At 35.8% G+C, this 15,576-nt stretch overlaps 1 protein-coding gene across 1 annotated transcript in view; it reads left to right on the top strand.

Annotated features, from left to right (window-relative positions):
• Arpc4 (Actin-related protein 2/3 complex, subunit 4) overlaps nt 1-15,576 on the top strand; it is a 78,754-nt gene that overhangs the window by 32,581 nt on the left and 30,597 nt on the right. Inside the window, exons 3-4 of the mRNA XM_090392562.1 lie at nt 2,404-2,611; nt 13,524-13,694. Coding sequence (XP_090248688.1) covers nt 2,404-2,611; nt 13,524-13,694 — 379 coding nt within the window. The remainder of the gene's footprint in view (nt 1-2,403; nt 2,612-13,523; nt 13,695-15,576) is intronic.

Genomic DNA, 15,576 nt, shown 5'->3' with positions numbered 1-15,576 from the left:
GGAGATCCAAACTAACAAAACTATCTATCATATCTGTTCTTGAATTCATTTACAGACGAAGAACTCACAGCTGAGGCAGGCAATGCATTCCACTCATTCACCATCCTCCAGGCAAAAAAACCTCGTTCTCACACCCTTGTTAACCACACTTTTCCTTAAATTCCAGGGATGACCTCTTGTTCTTCCATCACTATCATACAGCTGAAACATTTCCCCTGCATCAATCTTATAAAAACCTTTTTGTAATTTAAATGATTCTATCATATCCCCTCTTCTCCACCAATCAACCAACCTCTGCAATCCATCAATGTAGGGAGCATTTTTTACATCACTCACCAACTTAGTCACTCTCCTCTGAACCCTTTCCACAACCTCCTCATCTCCAAGGAATCCATGTGACCAGACCTGAGCACATTAATCCAAATGTGGAAGTATCAATGCTCTATAAAGGGGAATAACCTCTTTATTTCGGGATTTTAGTGTATTTCTCAATAACCAAGTAATCGTGTGTGCAATCTTGGACACCTTAGCAATGTGTCCCTTGAACTTCATCTCCCTGTCTACCAACACCCCTAAGTCCCTAGCCTCATCAATCTCTTGGAGTACTGTTCCATCAATGTAGTACACAGCTGGTAATCTTTTAATCCCAAAATGCATAACTTTCCACTTTTTCAAATTGAACTGACATCCATTTCCTTTTGCCCATTTTACCAGCTTATTTAAATCATCCTGCAAACTCTCAACATCAGCTTGATTTTTTATTGCACTACCCAACTTTGCATCATCAGCAAATAACTGAATATCTCTCTTTAAGCCATTTCCTATGTCATTTATGTACAAATTAAACAACAATGACCCAAGCACAGAGCCTTGAGGCACACCACTGGTCAGCTGCCTCATCCTGGACTCTGCTCCTCCATACACCACCAATAATATGGTGATTCTCTGCTGTTCTTAGCTTGTGGAGCATAGAATATCTTTTTGAACTGCAAAAATTGTAGAAAGATCTGATCTTTTAGAAATAGCACTCTTAGCTTTGGAGTAGCACACAAAGCCATATCTACCTCTTACACACTAATGCAAAGAAAAACATGACATTGCATGAGAGACATCACACATGTCTAACTAGAGCAGTGCACTATCGAATGATGTTCTTAATTCTGCCCACTCTAACGATGAAGATTCTGTCACTCATCCAATGATCTTGAACAAATCAGAAAACGTTTTTAGATGCTATGATGAGCTTGATCTAATCCTCAATTCAGTCCATCTTAATACTGACGTTAGCTATTGCCTATCTGATCATCAAGCTTCAGCTATTCAACTTTGGCTTACATGAGATCATGCCTGCGTGAACGTGCCCAACAATACTGTGGCATCCAGAATGCCTTCAGATATCAGCAGTACATTTGCAACTTAATTTATAGCTGTTAATATAAATTAAAGATGCCAAGAAATCATATTCTTGGTTTAATCCTTTATCCAAGTGTAAGCAAACAAGGTTTGTTTTCACCTGAAATAACTTCAGGTCAGGGCAACTCGTATATATATATATATATATATATATATATATATATATATATATATATGAGTTGCCCTGATAATTTATAGCTGTTGTTGTCTTGTAATGTATATTTTCTCTATTTCTCTGTTCATGTTATGCTCGATGAAGTCTTCTAAGAAGACATAACTAGTTGTGCTTTTAAAATAGTTTTTCTTATTTGGCATCTTTTGGTATGTCTTAGCTTCTAGTCATTAAATTTCTTCAATTATGTCAGTATAGCTGAGTAAATCCATTGCATTAAATACACATATACATACATGTATCCTGAACTAGCATGACAATATTATTGACAATAACATAGATTGTGCACATCTTTATGTTGGAGCATAGTCATATTAATAATGACTAGTCCATATCCTGAACAAAAATCCAGTAGGTACTTACCATTATTATTGACCTTACTCCTTTCTATAAATTTTTCCAAAACAATTCTATATGCCCTGGGATTGGTTTCCTACTCTGCTGTATAGACTAGTTTTTCCATTTTCTTTTTGTCAGCTGCCTTCTCTGGTGACTCAAAAATTCCTCTACTTCTTCATTGGGAGAACTTGATATTCCATGACTTTTGGTATGTTAGTGTATAAAAATTGGTTGCAAATTATCGTGTCATAATTTCTTGGTAAAAGTAGTTTAACTGGATAGCCAGTTAAGAGAGTTTACTGTTATAAACATTCCTTCTAATTTTAACCAGAATTGAAAGTTTAATGTTTTCTAAATTGAAAATTTGATTTCACATGAAATGACACATGATATTTATAAATTGACTATATAAATGCAACTTATTATTTGAATGACATAAAGACTGTAATTTTTGTTTGTTTATTTTGCTCATTTTTCAGAAGTAGTAGAGAATTGCTTCTTACTCCAGTTGTAATAAGTCGTAATGAAAAGGAGAAAGTACTAATTGAAGGTTCAGTCAATTCCCTCCGTATCAGCATTGCTGTGAAGCAAGCAGATGAGATAGAAAGGATACTTTGTCATAAGTTTATGCGTTTTATGATGATGAGAGCAGAAAATTTTATTGTATTAAGGAGAAAACCAGTAGAGGTTTGTTTTGTAATACCATAAGCCATATTAATAGCAGTTAATAATAATATACAGACAATAAAATAAATTTATGTAATATTTGTAATTATTTAACATAAATAAAAATATTTAGTTTTTATTTATGTAATATATAAGACCCTATAATTCTCTAACAAGTTTCCAAAGCAGTCCAAGATAAAAATTAATTTCTCAAATGGCTCATTCATAAACTCCAAGCTTTGTAATAACTCAGCCTATACTGCAATATCTGTATTAAAAAAAAATGAATAAAAAAAATACAATTCAGAAAGGACTAAATTCATAAAAAAATTGCTTTCCACTCAAACTTCAATCAAGTCTTATGGTCCCTTCCTCAGCTTGGATACACTTTTGCTCTTCTATGCCGGCCTGGTTGATCAAGTGGTTAGCATATCTGCTCTCAGCCAAAAGGTTGCAGGTTCGAATCTCGCCGTGAGCATGGATGTTTGTGATTGTCTGTGAAAATACTAGTAGTGGTGGTCAGCAGCAGATGGCGTTGGTATAGATGATGAAAGTAGTTGTAGTTGGTGGATAGAGTGGTGGAGACGGAGAGTTGTGGATAGGTACCCTCCCTCGATGAGTCTTTGGATTCCCTGGAGATGTCATATAATAATAATAATAATATTTGCACCTCTCTCTCTCTCTGTCTGAAGATTGAACATTGGGGATCCAAACTCTTTACAATATATATCTTGTTTCCCCTTGAACCAATTAACAGGCAGAGCACTCATGACTGGCAACCCATTCCATTCATTCCCCACTTCCTCATGCAAAAAATCTGGTCCTCACACCCTTACTAACAACACTTACTCAACTTCCAGGGATGATGTCTTGTCCTGTCCCTCTCTAGCCGGGTGCTGACTCATTTCCTATCAATCCTATAACATTTTAATTTTAAATGTTTCTGTCATATCTCCTCTTTTGCCTATCAACTAACTTTTATAATCTACAAACTCTCAATCTGTCATCATTCGGAGCATTCCACAGGTCACTCACCATTTTGGCCACTCTTCTCTGGACCCTCTCCACTACTTCCTTATCCCCAGGTGACCAGTCCTGAACACAGTAATCCATATGTGGATGTATCAAGGCCGTATAAAGAGAAATGACAACTTCCTTATCTCTGCTTGTTAGTGTGTTCTTCAGTAACTAAGTAATCCTATGAGCTACCTTTGCAACTTCAGTAGTATGTCTCTAAACTTCAACTCTCTATCCACTATTATCCCCAAATTTCCTAGTTTTATCGATTTCCTGGAGTATAGGAATTTGTGGACATGTGGAATGAGTTTGATGGGTGAAAGGATTTATACAAGATGGATGGCGTTCATTTGAATGGATTTGGTGTGCAGAGACTGGAAAAAGTGTTGCTGAATGAAGTGAAAATGGATGTGCAGAACCAGGGAAACTAGAACTACCAAGGAGGGGGGGGGTATATATGCGGACATCAGTGAGACAGTTGAGTATAAGAATGTATATAATGTACTGGAGCCAGTACTAAAGACAAGTAATTGGAATGGGATAGTTAGAATAATGCATCAGGATAGGGGTGGGACAAAGGAACCTCTGCATTTCATGTATACTAATGCCAGGAGTATTAGGAACAAGAAGGAAGAATTTTTGGCCTTGGTTGGTTCTTCCTGGCCACAGGTTATTGGCATTAGTGAAACATGGCTGACAGAAGAGGATATAGTTAGTGGGATAGAATGTGTAGGTTATAGTGTGTTTAGGAGGGACAGAGAATAAAATGGGGTGGGGGAGTGTTATTGATGATAGCTGATGAACTGCAGCCAAGGAGAATTGGAGTTGTATTGCAGGATAGTGAAAAGAGCTCATTTGAGGCTATTCGGTGTGAGATTGTGACTAGCAGAACAAAATATACAGTTGGGTGCTGCTATAGACCAAGTGATGGAATAGATGGTGGAGATCATAAACAAATTGATGAAATGAGTGGAAGGAGGGTAATTATTATGGGGGATTTCAACTATGGTAACATTGAGGAGGAGAGGACACATGTGAGGAAGGAACTGGATTTTATTCAGTTATTAAGGGATAACTATCTGAGACAGCATGTAATAGAAAATACTAGGGGTTTGAATACGTGTGTAGAGGCTTAAGTGCTGTGAGGACATCATGTTGGAGGCTTAATGGATTTTTTACACCACTCAAAAAGAATTAAAATAGAATTTAATACTTCCTATATTTCGTCCTAGTCACTAGGACATCTACGGGGATTACAAAAACAATTAATGTAACATATACAGAAATAACAAACAATACTAAGCCCAACCACGTGGGTGACACTAAAGTCCTATCTAGGTAGAGCGCCCTCTAAGGGCAGTAGTAGGTGGCCTGGAATGTAAGGTGGGAACTCTGGTGATGAGTGTTTCCCAAATCTTCGGAAGCTTAATGCAACCGTATTTATTGAGATTTGGTTGGTTTTTGAGAGCTGCTGCTGCTTCTAAGAAAAGTCTCTCTTTCTTGAATTTGCTGTGGTGGAGCATGGTGGTTTTCTTCCATGATATCCTGTGGGTGGTGTCCAAAACAGGGTCAGCCAAGCCTGAATGGCCATAGTTGTGTTTGAAGATGTGCGACGTGTGTTCCTCTAGACGGATGGATGCTGATCTGCCAGCTTACAGGAACAGGGTACTTTGTAAACTCCAGGCAGAGAGAGAGGAGGGAGCTGATCTTTCGTAGAACGGATAAGGGTAGCAAGTTTGCGGTGGGGCTTATCTCAAAAACCAACCAAATCTCAATAAATACGGTTGCATTAAGCTTCCGGAAGGAACCAAGCTCGTATTCAGCCTAATAATACTCCATGTCTCCTTTGGTTAGAAATAAAAGTCAGCTGCCCATCAAGCTGTCATTCAATTATCTCATCTAAATTCTATCAAAAATGCAGAAGGTCATCAACAGCTCTGCCAACTTTTTCACTACTAGAAGGTCCATTAACATTTACCAATATAGATTCCATCATTCTCCTATCACCTTATGCATCTTTGAATACACGGCTTGAAAGGGGTTAGAGATTGGTTGCTCATGACATTTCCAGGACATTTGATAAGGTAAAAAGGCCTTCTTAGCAAACTACTATCACTTGCTAGCTAATTTCCTCTTTTCATATTTCTTTATCAGTGCCAGAGTACAACATCCAGGCTATATATATTTACCCACATTCTTCTTCCTACACATTGATCATCTCTTACTGACTCAAATCCTGTTCATTTTGCTGATAACATAATACTCAGTTCTCCTCTTCATTCAAGAAGAACCCTTGTAGTGCTCAACTATTTTAAGCTTCTAGATCGTCCATAACCAAAACTTGGTCTTCTTGCCATTCTCCAGTGGCATGAAGATAATAGCATCAAAACACAGTCCTGTGTTATTTCTCACTTTATCTCCTCTTATTTTGATATTATTCAGATCTTCAGTCAATTATTTCAGTAGCATTTTATTTGTAAAATTAGCATTTGTGAACTGTTTTATAGGGACATATATTTTACCAAATATTGTAAAATAATCCTGTTATTTTATTTCAGGCACCGAACTGCACAGAGGCCAGCATGCCTTTGTTTTTCTTGCAACTGTACAGTATGATGTCTCTGGATTAAGGGAATGTTTTTTTTTTTTTTTTTTTTTCACTGTACCGGGACATTTTCCTTTCGTTCTTCAGAAAGAATTGACATAGTTAGTAAAAATCTGTTTGTTGCTGTTAAAAATGAATCCTATGTTTTACAAGAAAAGGACTGTGTCTGGTGATTTGCAACAAGATATTAGTATATTCAAAATTTATTGTGTAAAAAAAAACATTGATCATAACAATCATAAAAGAAAGTTCTTCTTAGAAAACAAAATAGCAAAATATAAATTTAAAAAATAGTGATGAGATACAAATAACAAGCACTACAGATTGTGCAGAATTGCTAGTTTACAACTACCATCAACACGCATAATTCATGCCGCACCTAGATGAATCATCTGATCAATGTTATTACTTCAACGAATATGCCACCTCTCTATAGTCATTTGCTAAGCACAGGAACTTATTAGACACACATACCTTCAGTTCCAAGCATGTCATCTTTTCTGTAGATCATATCATATTCTTTTGCAAAGTGTAACTTGTTAATTTATTAAAGTAATTTTTTTATGTTTGACTGTATGTTTCCGAATGTTTCTTGTTGTTTTATTTCTAACATTCATTTCAGTGTTAAGTTCATATTTATGTACTAAACTTGAATAAAAATTATTTTTGAATGCTGTGCGCAGTTTTGGGGATCTTGCTCACACAAAGGGTCAAATCCGTTAGTATCATGGTTGGAACTAAGGATTAAATAATTTAGTAAATCTTGCTCTAGAAACCCTTTAAGGTCATGTGAGATGGTGATCCTCATAGATTACGATGTGTTTATGAAACATACAGTATAAAATTTTTGCACAAAGCTACAGTGGAATATGACAACCTACAGCTGTTGGTTTGAAGAAGACAATTCAGTGGGCCAACTAGGCAGAATTCCTAGACAATTTTGGCTATTTGAAGTATTTTTCTTGAATGAAGCAATATAACTCAGCATTTTGAATACTTTTTAAGTAAGTCCTGTTCTTTTAAGTTTTTAGAAGACTTGAATACCACTTAGTTGTGGTATTGCATTACTATACTACTCACAGTAGTTTCCGTTGATACATTGCTAAGCATCAATACCAGCAGCAGCAGCACAGCTCTAATATTTTTTTCCTGTTATAGTTTATTCTTTTGGTTCATATTACTAGACAACAGAAGTCTCTCAAGTCTGCTACTCACAAGGCCACAGTCATAAATTGACTTCCATCAGGCATAAAGATACATGTTAGTTGACTATAGTTTAAGCTTACATGTTTGCTGTTACATTCTTTTCATGGTATAAAATTTGAGGGTGGGGGACATTAAATAACTCAAAGTTACTGTAAGATCTTACTATTATATACACAGGTATAGCTTTGCGGCTAATATTTCTCTAATATTTTGCTTTGACAGAGCAAACAGCGATATTTGCTCCTTGTTGTCAAACAGTTCACTAACTGTCTGCTCTTTCACTTTTGCTTTGACAGTGCTGATGTTAAACTACAGAAATATTAGCTTTAAAGTTTTAATATTTAATAAACTTAGCGTATCCATTGAAATAAAATTTGGATACTTTTTGAAATAACATGGATACAAAACATAAATTATTTGATATAGGTTCATTCACATGGCTGTTCTTGTGGTTTAAAGAATTGCTGTCAATAAAATTAAACAATTATGCTTGCTGGTAGATGTAGGTATTAGCACACATCTGCACCTACTTTTGCTGCACTACTTCGTAAATGCTTCTGTCATGCAAATACACAAACTTTTAAAATGAAAAAAGCATTTGTTTGACTATTTAACTTAAAAATATTAAAATATTTAATAACAAAGGCCAAAGCAAATTAATTGCAAATATTTTATACACATTTTTAGATCTTTTAATTATGTAATACAGTTTGACTTTTTTTTTTTTTTTTTTAATTATGTATGTCTGATTTTAATTATACATGTGGTTTATTTTTTAACAGCCACAACATTTCTTGTGGGGGATCTGCAGCTAATTAAGCTTGCAGAATTCCAAGACCTCATACTAAAACTAGTTATCAGATCCTTATATTTAAAATTGAGTCTCTAAAGCCAGGATCTGATAACTAGTTTTAGTGTGAGGTCTTGGATCCTTGGACAAATAATAAATTACCATGTTCATTATATACTGTGTATTATAATGGCATCTATATTTGGCTTTGGTATCTTCTCTGATTAGGTGTCCAAGATAGTTATGTCTTTACTTTTGCCCTGGATCATGTTGATATTATTTTGATTTCACGTAACCCGACCCCCCCTTCTTTAAGCCAGTAAACAGCTAACAGATTTCAAACATATGCTTCATAGCAATTACATCATTATATTATCGCTAATTAGTATTGCTCTCAATTTAATATACGCTGAATTTTATTGAAGAAAAACGTAAATTGGCATTGCCTGGACAAGAAATGTCATCCTTATGTACATTTGCAGGCAAACAGTATCTGCCAATTTTTGTCAAGTTTCATTATCCATCTGCATGGAACAACTTGAGAACATATGAGCTGATTTTGAAGAAATTTCATATTTAAAATATTTATGACAAGTTCATCATCATCAAATTCCTGACATGTACCCTCAAGGGGTGTACAGGATATGATAGTACTACATGAAAAATTTATTATTATTATTATTATTATTAGACACCTCCAGGGAGTCCAAAGACTCATCGAGGGAGAGTGTGCCAACAGCATCGAACGATTGGTCCCAATTTACATCATTACTAACTTCCTATCTACAATTTTCCTCCAAATCAGTCTGTTACTTGTCAAGACTCCAACATTATCAGATCTTATTATTAAATTACTTAAGGAATTGAACAACGTAGATACGAATATAAATTAAATTACGCTTTACTAAATATTTCCCATATTTCGGCAATGTCACGTTGCCATTTTCAAAAGGAACTTACAAAAAAAGGCACGTGCACGTAGGCACTACAACACGGTAACTGAGAATGCAGAGATGAAGCTATTATTCTCCTAAAAGTCCTGATGGTGCCCTCTAGCAGGCTAAGTAGGTGTTCTTGGCCGTTGGGCTGAAGGTCTGCTGATATAAACCTCCCAAATTTGGGGCAGTTGCATACATCCAAATTTGTTGAGATTTGGAGAGTTTCATAGGGCTGAGGCTGATTCCATAAATAGTCTTTCGAATATATATTTGCTACGGTATATTACTGTAGCTTTCTTCCACCGTATTCTGTGGTTTGTATCCACACCACAGAATACGAATCTGTGGTGTGGATACGAATCAGAAGGTCTGCTGATATAAACCTCCCAAATTTGGGGCAGTCGCATACATCCAGATTTGTTGAGATTTGGAGAGTTTCATAGGGCTGAGGCTGATTCCATAAATAGTCTTTCGAATATGTATTTGCTACGGTATATTACTGTAGCTTTCTTCCACCGTATTCTGTGGTGTGTATCCAGAGCATGGTCTGCAAGACCAGAATGGCTGTACTTGTGAAAACAGATGTAGTCCTTGTGTTCAGAAATTCTGGTATTCGCTGTCCTGCCCCTTTGACCAAAGTAAGACAGTTTACAGCTGCAATGGACCTGGTATACACCAGGTAGGTCTAGGGAAAGTGGTTGGTCTTTAGTGGAGCGGATAAGAGATGCCAATTTTCTGTATAGCCTGTAACAGGAGGTCAGGTCATGTTTTTTTAAAATTTTGGTGATGTTTTTTCCGAGGTGCCTCGGATGTAGAGAAAGGTGATGGATTTAGAGTAATCCTTATTGTGGAGGGGGGGACAGTGGTTTGTAGGTTTTAATATTTTTTTTGGGGGGGGGGGGTTTAGCCATTGGCTGAGAAAGTGTTGAGGATGTGATTTACTTCAGAGTTTAGGGCCATGTCGTTAGAACAGATTAGTTTAGCCCTGTTGTATTTCACCACTCCATATTGTTGTGAGGGGGGGGGGGTTGTTGGTGAATGTATCTGCCTGTATGGGTGGGTTTTCTATAAACTGAGAAAACCAAGGTTCCATCAGGCTGGCGGGTGACTAGTGTGTCTAGGAAAGGTAGGCTGTTGTTTTCCCCATTTTCCATTAATTTCTATTTGTATCTACGGTATTCAATTCCTTCGGTAATTTAATAATGCATAACCAACGTAAAAGCCTGTCTACCAGAATTATTAGATCTTATATTTCTATCGTCTAAGGCACTTTGTACCATGTCAATCCACCTATATCTTGGTCTTCTGCTGGGTCGTTTTCCTGCCAACCTGGCAGAGAATACTTGTTTTGCTAATCTTTCCTCGCCCATTCTGTTTAAGTGACCATACCACCTGAGATTAGCTCTGCTAAAGCATTCCTGGATGCTGACAATGTCAAGTTCTTTTCTAATGTCCTTGTTTTTAATATGATATTGCCATTGATGCCATCTGTTCATGCCTCTAATTTTTCTCAGGACTCTCATATCTGCAGTCTCTAGTCTTTGGTCAAGTGTTTTACTTCTTGATATTTATTTTCTATGTTCTTGCCAAAGTCCTCCCATGACTTGTGTTTAGCTTTCTTACATTTGTTTCTGTAATCTCTAAAAGCACAAGCTGACTTATTTGCCAGGAACTTTTGATATGCTTTCTTCTTTTCCTTTGCTGCCTCTTTAACTTCCTGTGTTCACCATGGAGTTCTGATTTTTCTATCCTTGCAGACAACCTCACCACATGCCTCTCTGGCGGCAGAATCAATCAAGGTTTTCTTCAAGGTTTGCCACTGAATCTTCAAGCTATGATTCTTGCTCTCAAACTGCTTCATTTTTTCTTCAATAATCTTTGTGTATTTTAGTCTACAGTTCACATCTTAGAGCTGCTTGACTTTTATTTGCTTTAAGACTTTCTTATATGTTATTCTTTTCGATATGAAATTCAATTTTATCCTGCTCAAGACTAAATAGTGATCGCTTCCAATTTCAAATCCTCTGTACACTCTTGTGTCCTGCACCAGAGAGAAAACATCGCTATCAACAATAACATAGCCAATGAAACTTTTCTTATTCCTTGCCTCTTCTCTCCATGTGAATTTGTGCACATTTTTATGTTGGAACATGGTGTTAGTAATAACCAGTCCATGTCCTGAGCAGAAATCCAGCAGGTATTTGCCATTATTATTGGCTTTGCTCTTTTCTCCAAATTTTCCCAAAATATTTTTATGTCTGACAATCACTTCCTACCCTGCTATTTAGATCCCCAACAAGGACCAACTTTCCTTTTTCATTGTGTCAGTGGCTTTCTCTAGAGCCACAAAAAATTCCTCCATAGGCACAAATAAGTCTCGTTGTCCAGTTCCACATTCTGATATTTGCCCACATCACACTACTTGAGATTGCCTGCCATTCAAGATGATTAGCCTCATATTTAGTGTTGAATACTATGGCTATCCCTTCTTTTCCTTGATTGTCATTGCCTGAATATAACATTTTGTATTTATTGCTCAGAAAGATCTCACCAGTTTTTGTCTTTTTTGTTTCAGTCACCCCTGTTATGTCGATCTGGTACTCATCTAATTCCTCAGCTAGCTCCATTTCTTTGCCATTCAGGCTTCTTATGTTGATAGTACCAATCTTTTACTCTGGTGATGTTGAGTTGAGATGTGCTTTCAGATTTGTTCCAGTAGCTGACTTTTTGCTGTTCGCCCTGGTTTCGTGGCTAAAACAATGGGGGCCTTGTTTAACCGGGCGACGCTCCAGCCAGAATGAAATTTTGTCATGTTGCACCATCATTTTGTATATTGTTTTAAGCCAATAAGAATACAATTTGGTCAGCTAAATCCCAAATTGCCAGCCCATCCTCGTTCGTTCAGTATCCAGTTAGATACCCAACAGGGTGCACCACACAAAGGTGAGGATTGGACATTAGTTCAGAAGCCCTGGTCGGTTCTCTGCATTTGTTTAAAGGCTATGTGGAGGTCTCCTCTCAGTTATACAGCTTTGACCCTTGAGCACCCCTGTAACATATCTTAATATCACAAATGTCTCTGCAGTTTTATGTTATACATATGATGTGTTCCCAAATGTAATGCATCCATTTTAATAGCTTCTCATCTAAAAGAGATGTGGCAGTGAAATTGAAAAAAGAGAGTTTGAATTCTTTGCTTTATTTTTATATACTGTTTCTCAACATAATATATCTCCCTTTTTTTGTTTTCTCCACAGCATGGCAAGTTTTTTCCCTTTAAAGTTGCCATTATAAAACTCTTAAGGTTGTTTATGGAACTTTTTTTTTTTTTTTTTTTTTTTTTCACTTCTGCTTTTGACACCTATTCATCATTTTCAGAATGAATACTCTTAAAATGCTCCTTCAGTTAGGAAATAACCAAAAGTCTGGGGAAGCTAGGTCTGAACTGTATGGAGGATGTTCCCTAACTTCAAATTTGATCTCTTCAGTTGCCATTGAAATGATGCACTCATGTGCAGCATTCTGTTGTCATGTACAAACACCGTAAATTCATTGTTTCAGCTTTCTCAAAGTCTTCACATCGCTTTATCAATTTATAGTTGTCCCTTTCACCATACAATTCAGTAGCACTCTAATTTTGTGCTTGAAAATTTGATTATGTTGCATGTGCTGTTTTTTGTATGCTCCAACAAACATGTCAAACACTTAGTCTAGTGTATGCAATAACATGAAAAATACAACTTCGATCATACACCACTGTATTCTAAATTGTAGTGGAGGAATAGGTATAAAACAAGATGGCATGTTATTACTAGGCCACTCTAACTTCAAGGCTAAGCAGCAAACAGTTTTAAAAATAAATGACATACTGATTGCAGTAAACCATACAAATCGCACATTTGATACACTGCTGAAAAGTTGCATAATTTTTTTTGTTCAAACAGTTAATAGCTTAGTGAGCATACTGGTTACTATTGAGATTACATCATAAAATAGTCTACAAAATACTGACATTTAAATGTCATATTAAAAATCTTTCTTTGGTGAAAAGTTCAGTGTCTTTAACTTCAACATATAAGTTGATTGGAGAATATTCTGTAGGTTTTAAGTTCTGATTTTTTTTTTAATGAATAATAAAAATATATTATAATTAGGCATATTTTTCAAGTGATATGATTGTTAATGTATGCATTTTAAAATGTATATTTTAAATGTATTATAATAAATACATTTTTTTTTTGTAGTTAAATCATTTATCAATGAGGAACTAAAATGTTTGATTATTTTACCTGATTACTTTTAATAAAATTTTTTAAGTTGCATATTAAAAATTGTTTTACATTTTATTAACATCACAATTTTCTTCCTTTTTTGCAGGGATATGATATATCATTTTTAATCACTAATTTCCATACAGAACAAATGTACAAACACAAACTGGTTGACTTTGTGATTCACTTTATGGAAGAAATAGATAAAGAAATCAGTGAGATGAAGTTAGCTTTGAATGCAAGAGCTAGGATATGTGCTGAGGAATTTCTGAAAAGGGTGAGTGCTTGTATTGTTATTCCTTGATTTTCTTATTATATCTATATCTGAATACCTTTGGAGTTGGTATTGGAACCAGTTATAAGAACAACTGAAGTAATGTTGCATATTACATTTTTGGGACCTTGTATCAAAATTGTAATATGCAGCATCCTTCCATCAGGAATTAAATTAATCTGATTCAGGTAGAACTGTCGCTGCAAGTTTAGACAGTTCTGTGCAGACTTTTTGTGATATTGCAACCCCATATATAGTGCCGTCCCAGTAGCTTGTGCTTTCTACTGTAGGGCTTGCAATTACTTACTACTTACCACTCCTTTGAGTTAGAATGAGATTTATATTAAAAAAAATCCAAGTCCTTAAATTTACTAATTTTATATTTTAAATAATTCTTCTCAATGTTTACCACACCCTTTTAAAGCTGCTTGCAACCTTATAGTTGCCATTTGCAACCATCACTGTGGGAGCAATCTGATATTGGGATATGTTGCAGAAAACAGGTAAATTTGTCTTTGTGCTTTTTGAAACCATAGCGATTTGTGGATTGGAATATTTCTTCCAATGTAAGAGGATAGTCTGTCTTAAACTCAGTTTGAGCTGAGTAGTTAATGAAAGATTTATCTTCTATTTAATGTAAAGAGAGTTTCTTATTAGGCAAATAACAGAGAGTCTTTGTTTAGATTTCCGAAAGACTGAAAATCTTTGAACAAACATGCCTTAATGGTGATAACAAATAATATACAATGCTTAATAGAATAATTAACAGAAATTGAATTTAACTTAGCTTTAAGCAACTTGGCATTCAGCATGGCTACTCAGTGACTTTAACATTAAATAATATAATGTATGGTGTGGCAATTTAGCAATCCAAAATTAACTGACAATATGGCTAACATACCTTCACTCTAACAGACAATTGAATCCGTTCCTAATTTTCATAATATGTGCTCTAGATTTAGGTTGCATTATAAAAGAAAGAACTCTGGGAATATGATCCGATATGCAAAACATCCTTTGAATGTTCTCCATGCACTGCTGGCTCCTTAACTTTGAAGTTTTCAAACCAAGGCACATCATCAAGCTGTCTTCTAAGTTTATCATAATCTGCTGCCTTATGCTATCTTTTGATTAGCACCCACACGTAGACTCACACTTTCCTGTGCAGACATTCCAAACAATGTAGGGTGGTTAATCCTTATTTCCATAGTGTCCTATGTCTGTATATTATGTGTGTTCTTCTAGACAGCTGCATATTTTGAGAGATGGAAAACCTGTGTTTCTGAGATTTCCAACTGAGCTACAGCTTCTTATAGGGCAGTCACTTCATTTATGGTCATAATTTTTTTTTCTCCATAAATTCCCTCATGCATTTCATTCCCATTAAGTTTGGCCTATCTATGTAGTTTGTTGTCATTTTCTGAGATTCACATCCCCACAGCATATTTTGTCCTGTTCACTTTGATCCCCCCCCCCTTGCACTAAACAGATCTGAAGGACTCATGTTGCCGTTTTGTTCTAGATGGATTTAATTACTCTTGGGTGTGTGACTGTGGACAGGGAGTTGAAGTTTAGAGAGCATATTGTGAAGGTAACCAAAACAGCCCATCAGAATACATGGTTGTTGAAGAACATACTAGCAATCAGGGATAAAGAGGTTATTGTTCTCTGATATAAGGCTTTAATAAGGACACATCTGGACTCCTGGATTCTGTGGGGATGAAGAAGTTGTGCAGAGAATCCAGAGATGAGTGATAAAGATTGTAGTAGGTCTGTGGAATGCTGTCTACGAGAATAGATTGATAGTTGATTTTTGGCTTCAAAAATTAGCTGATAGGCACAAAACAGGAAACATGATAGAAGTAGCATTTAAGTTATTTAAAGA

This window comes from Typopeltis vanoorti, chromosome 5 (genome assembly GCF_054136105.1).
Source record: "Typopeltis vanoorti isolate ZY-2024b chromosome 5, IOZ_Tvanoo_1.0, whole genome shotgun sequence".
Taxonomy (NCBI): Eukaryota; Metazoa; Arthropoda; class Arachnida; order Uropygi; family Thelyphonidae; genus Typopeltis; species Typopeltis vanoorti.
The sequence above is the reverse complement of the archived record's forward strand: the minus strand, read 5'-3'. Positions and strand labels throughout refer to the sequence as shown.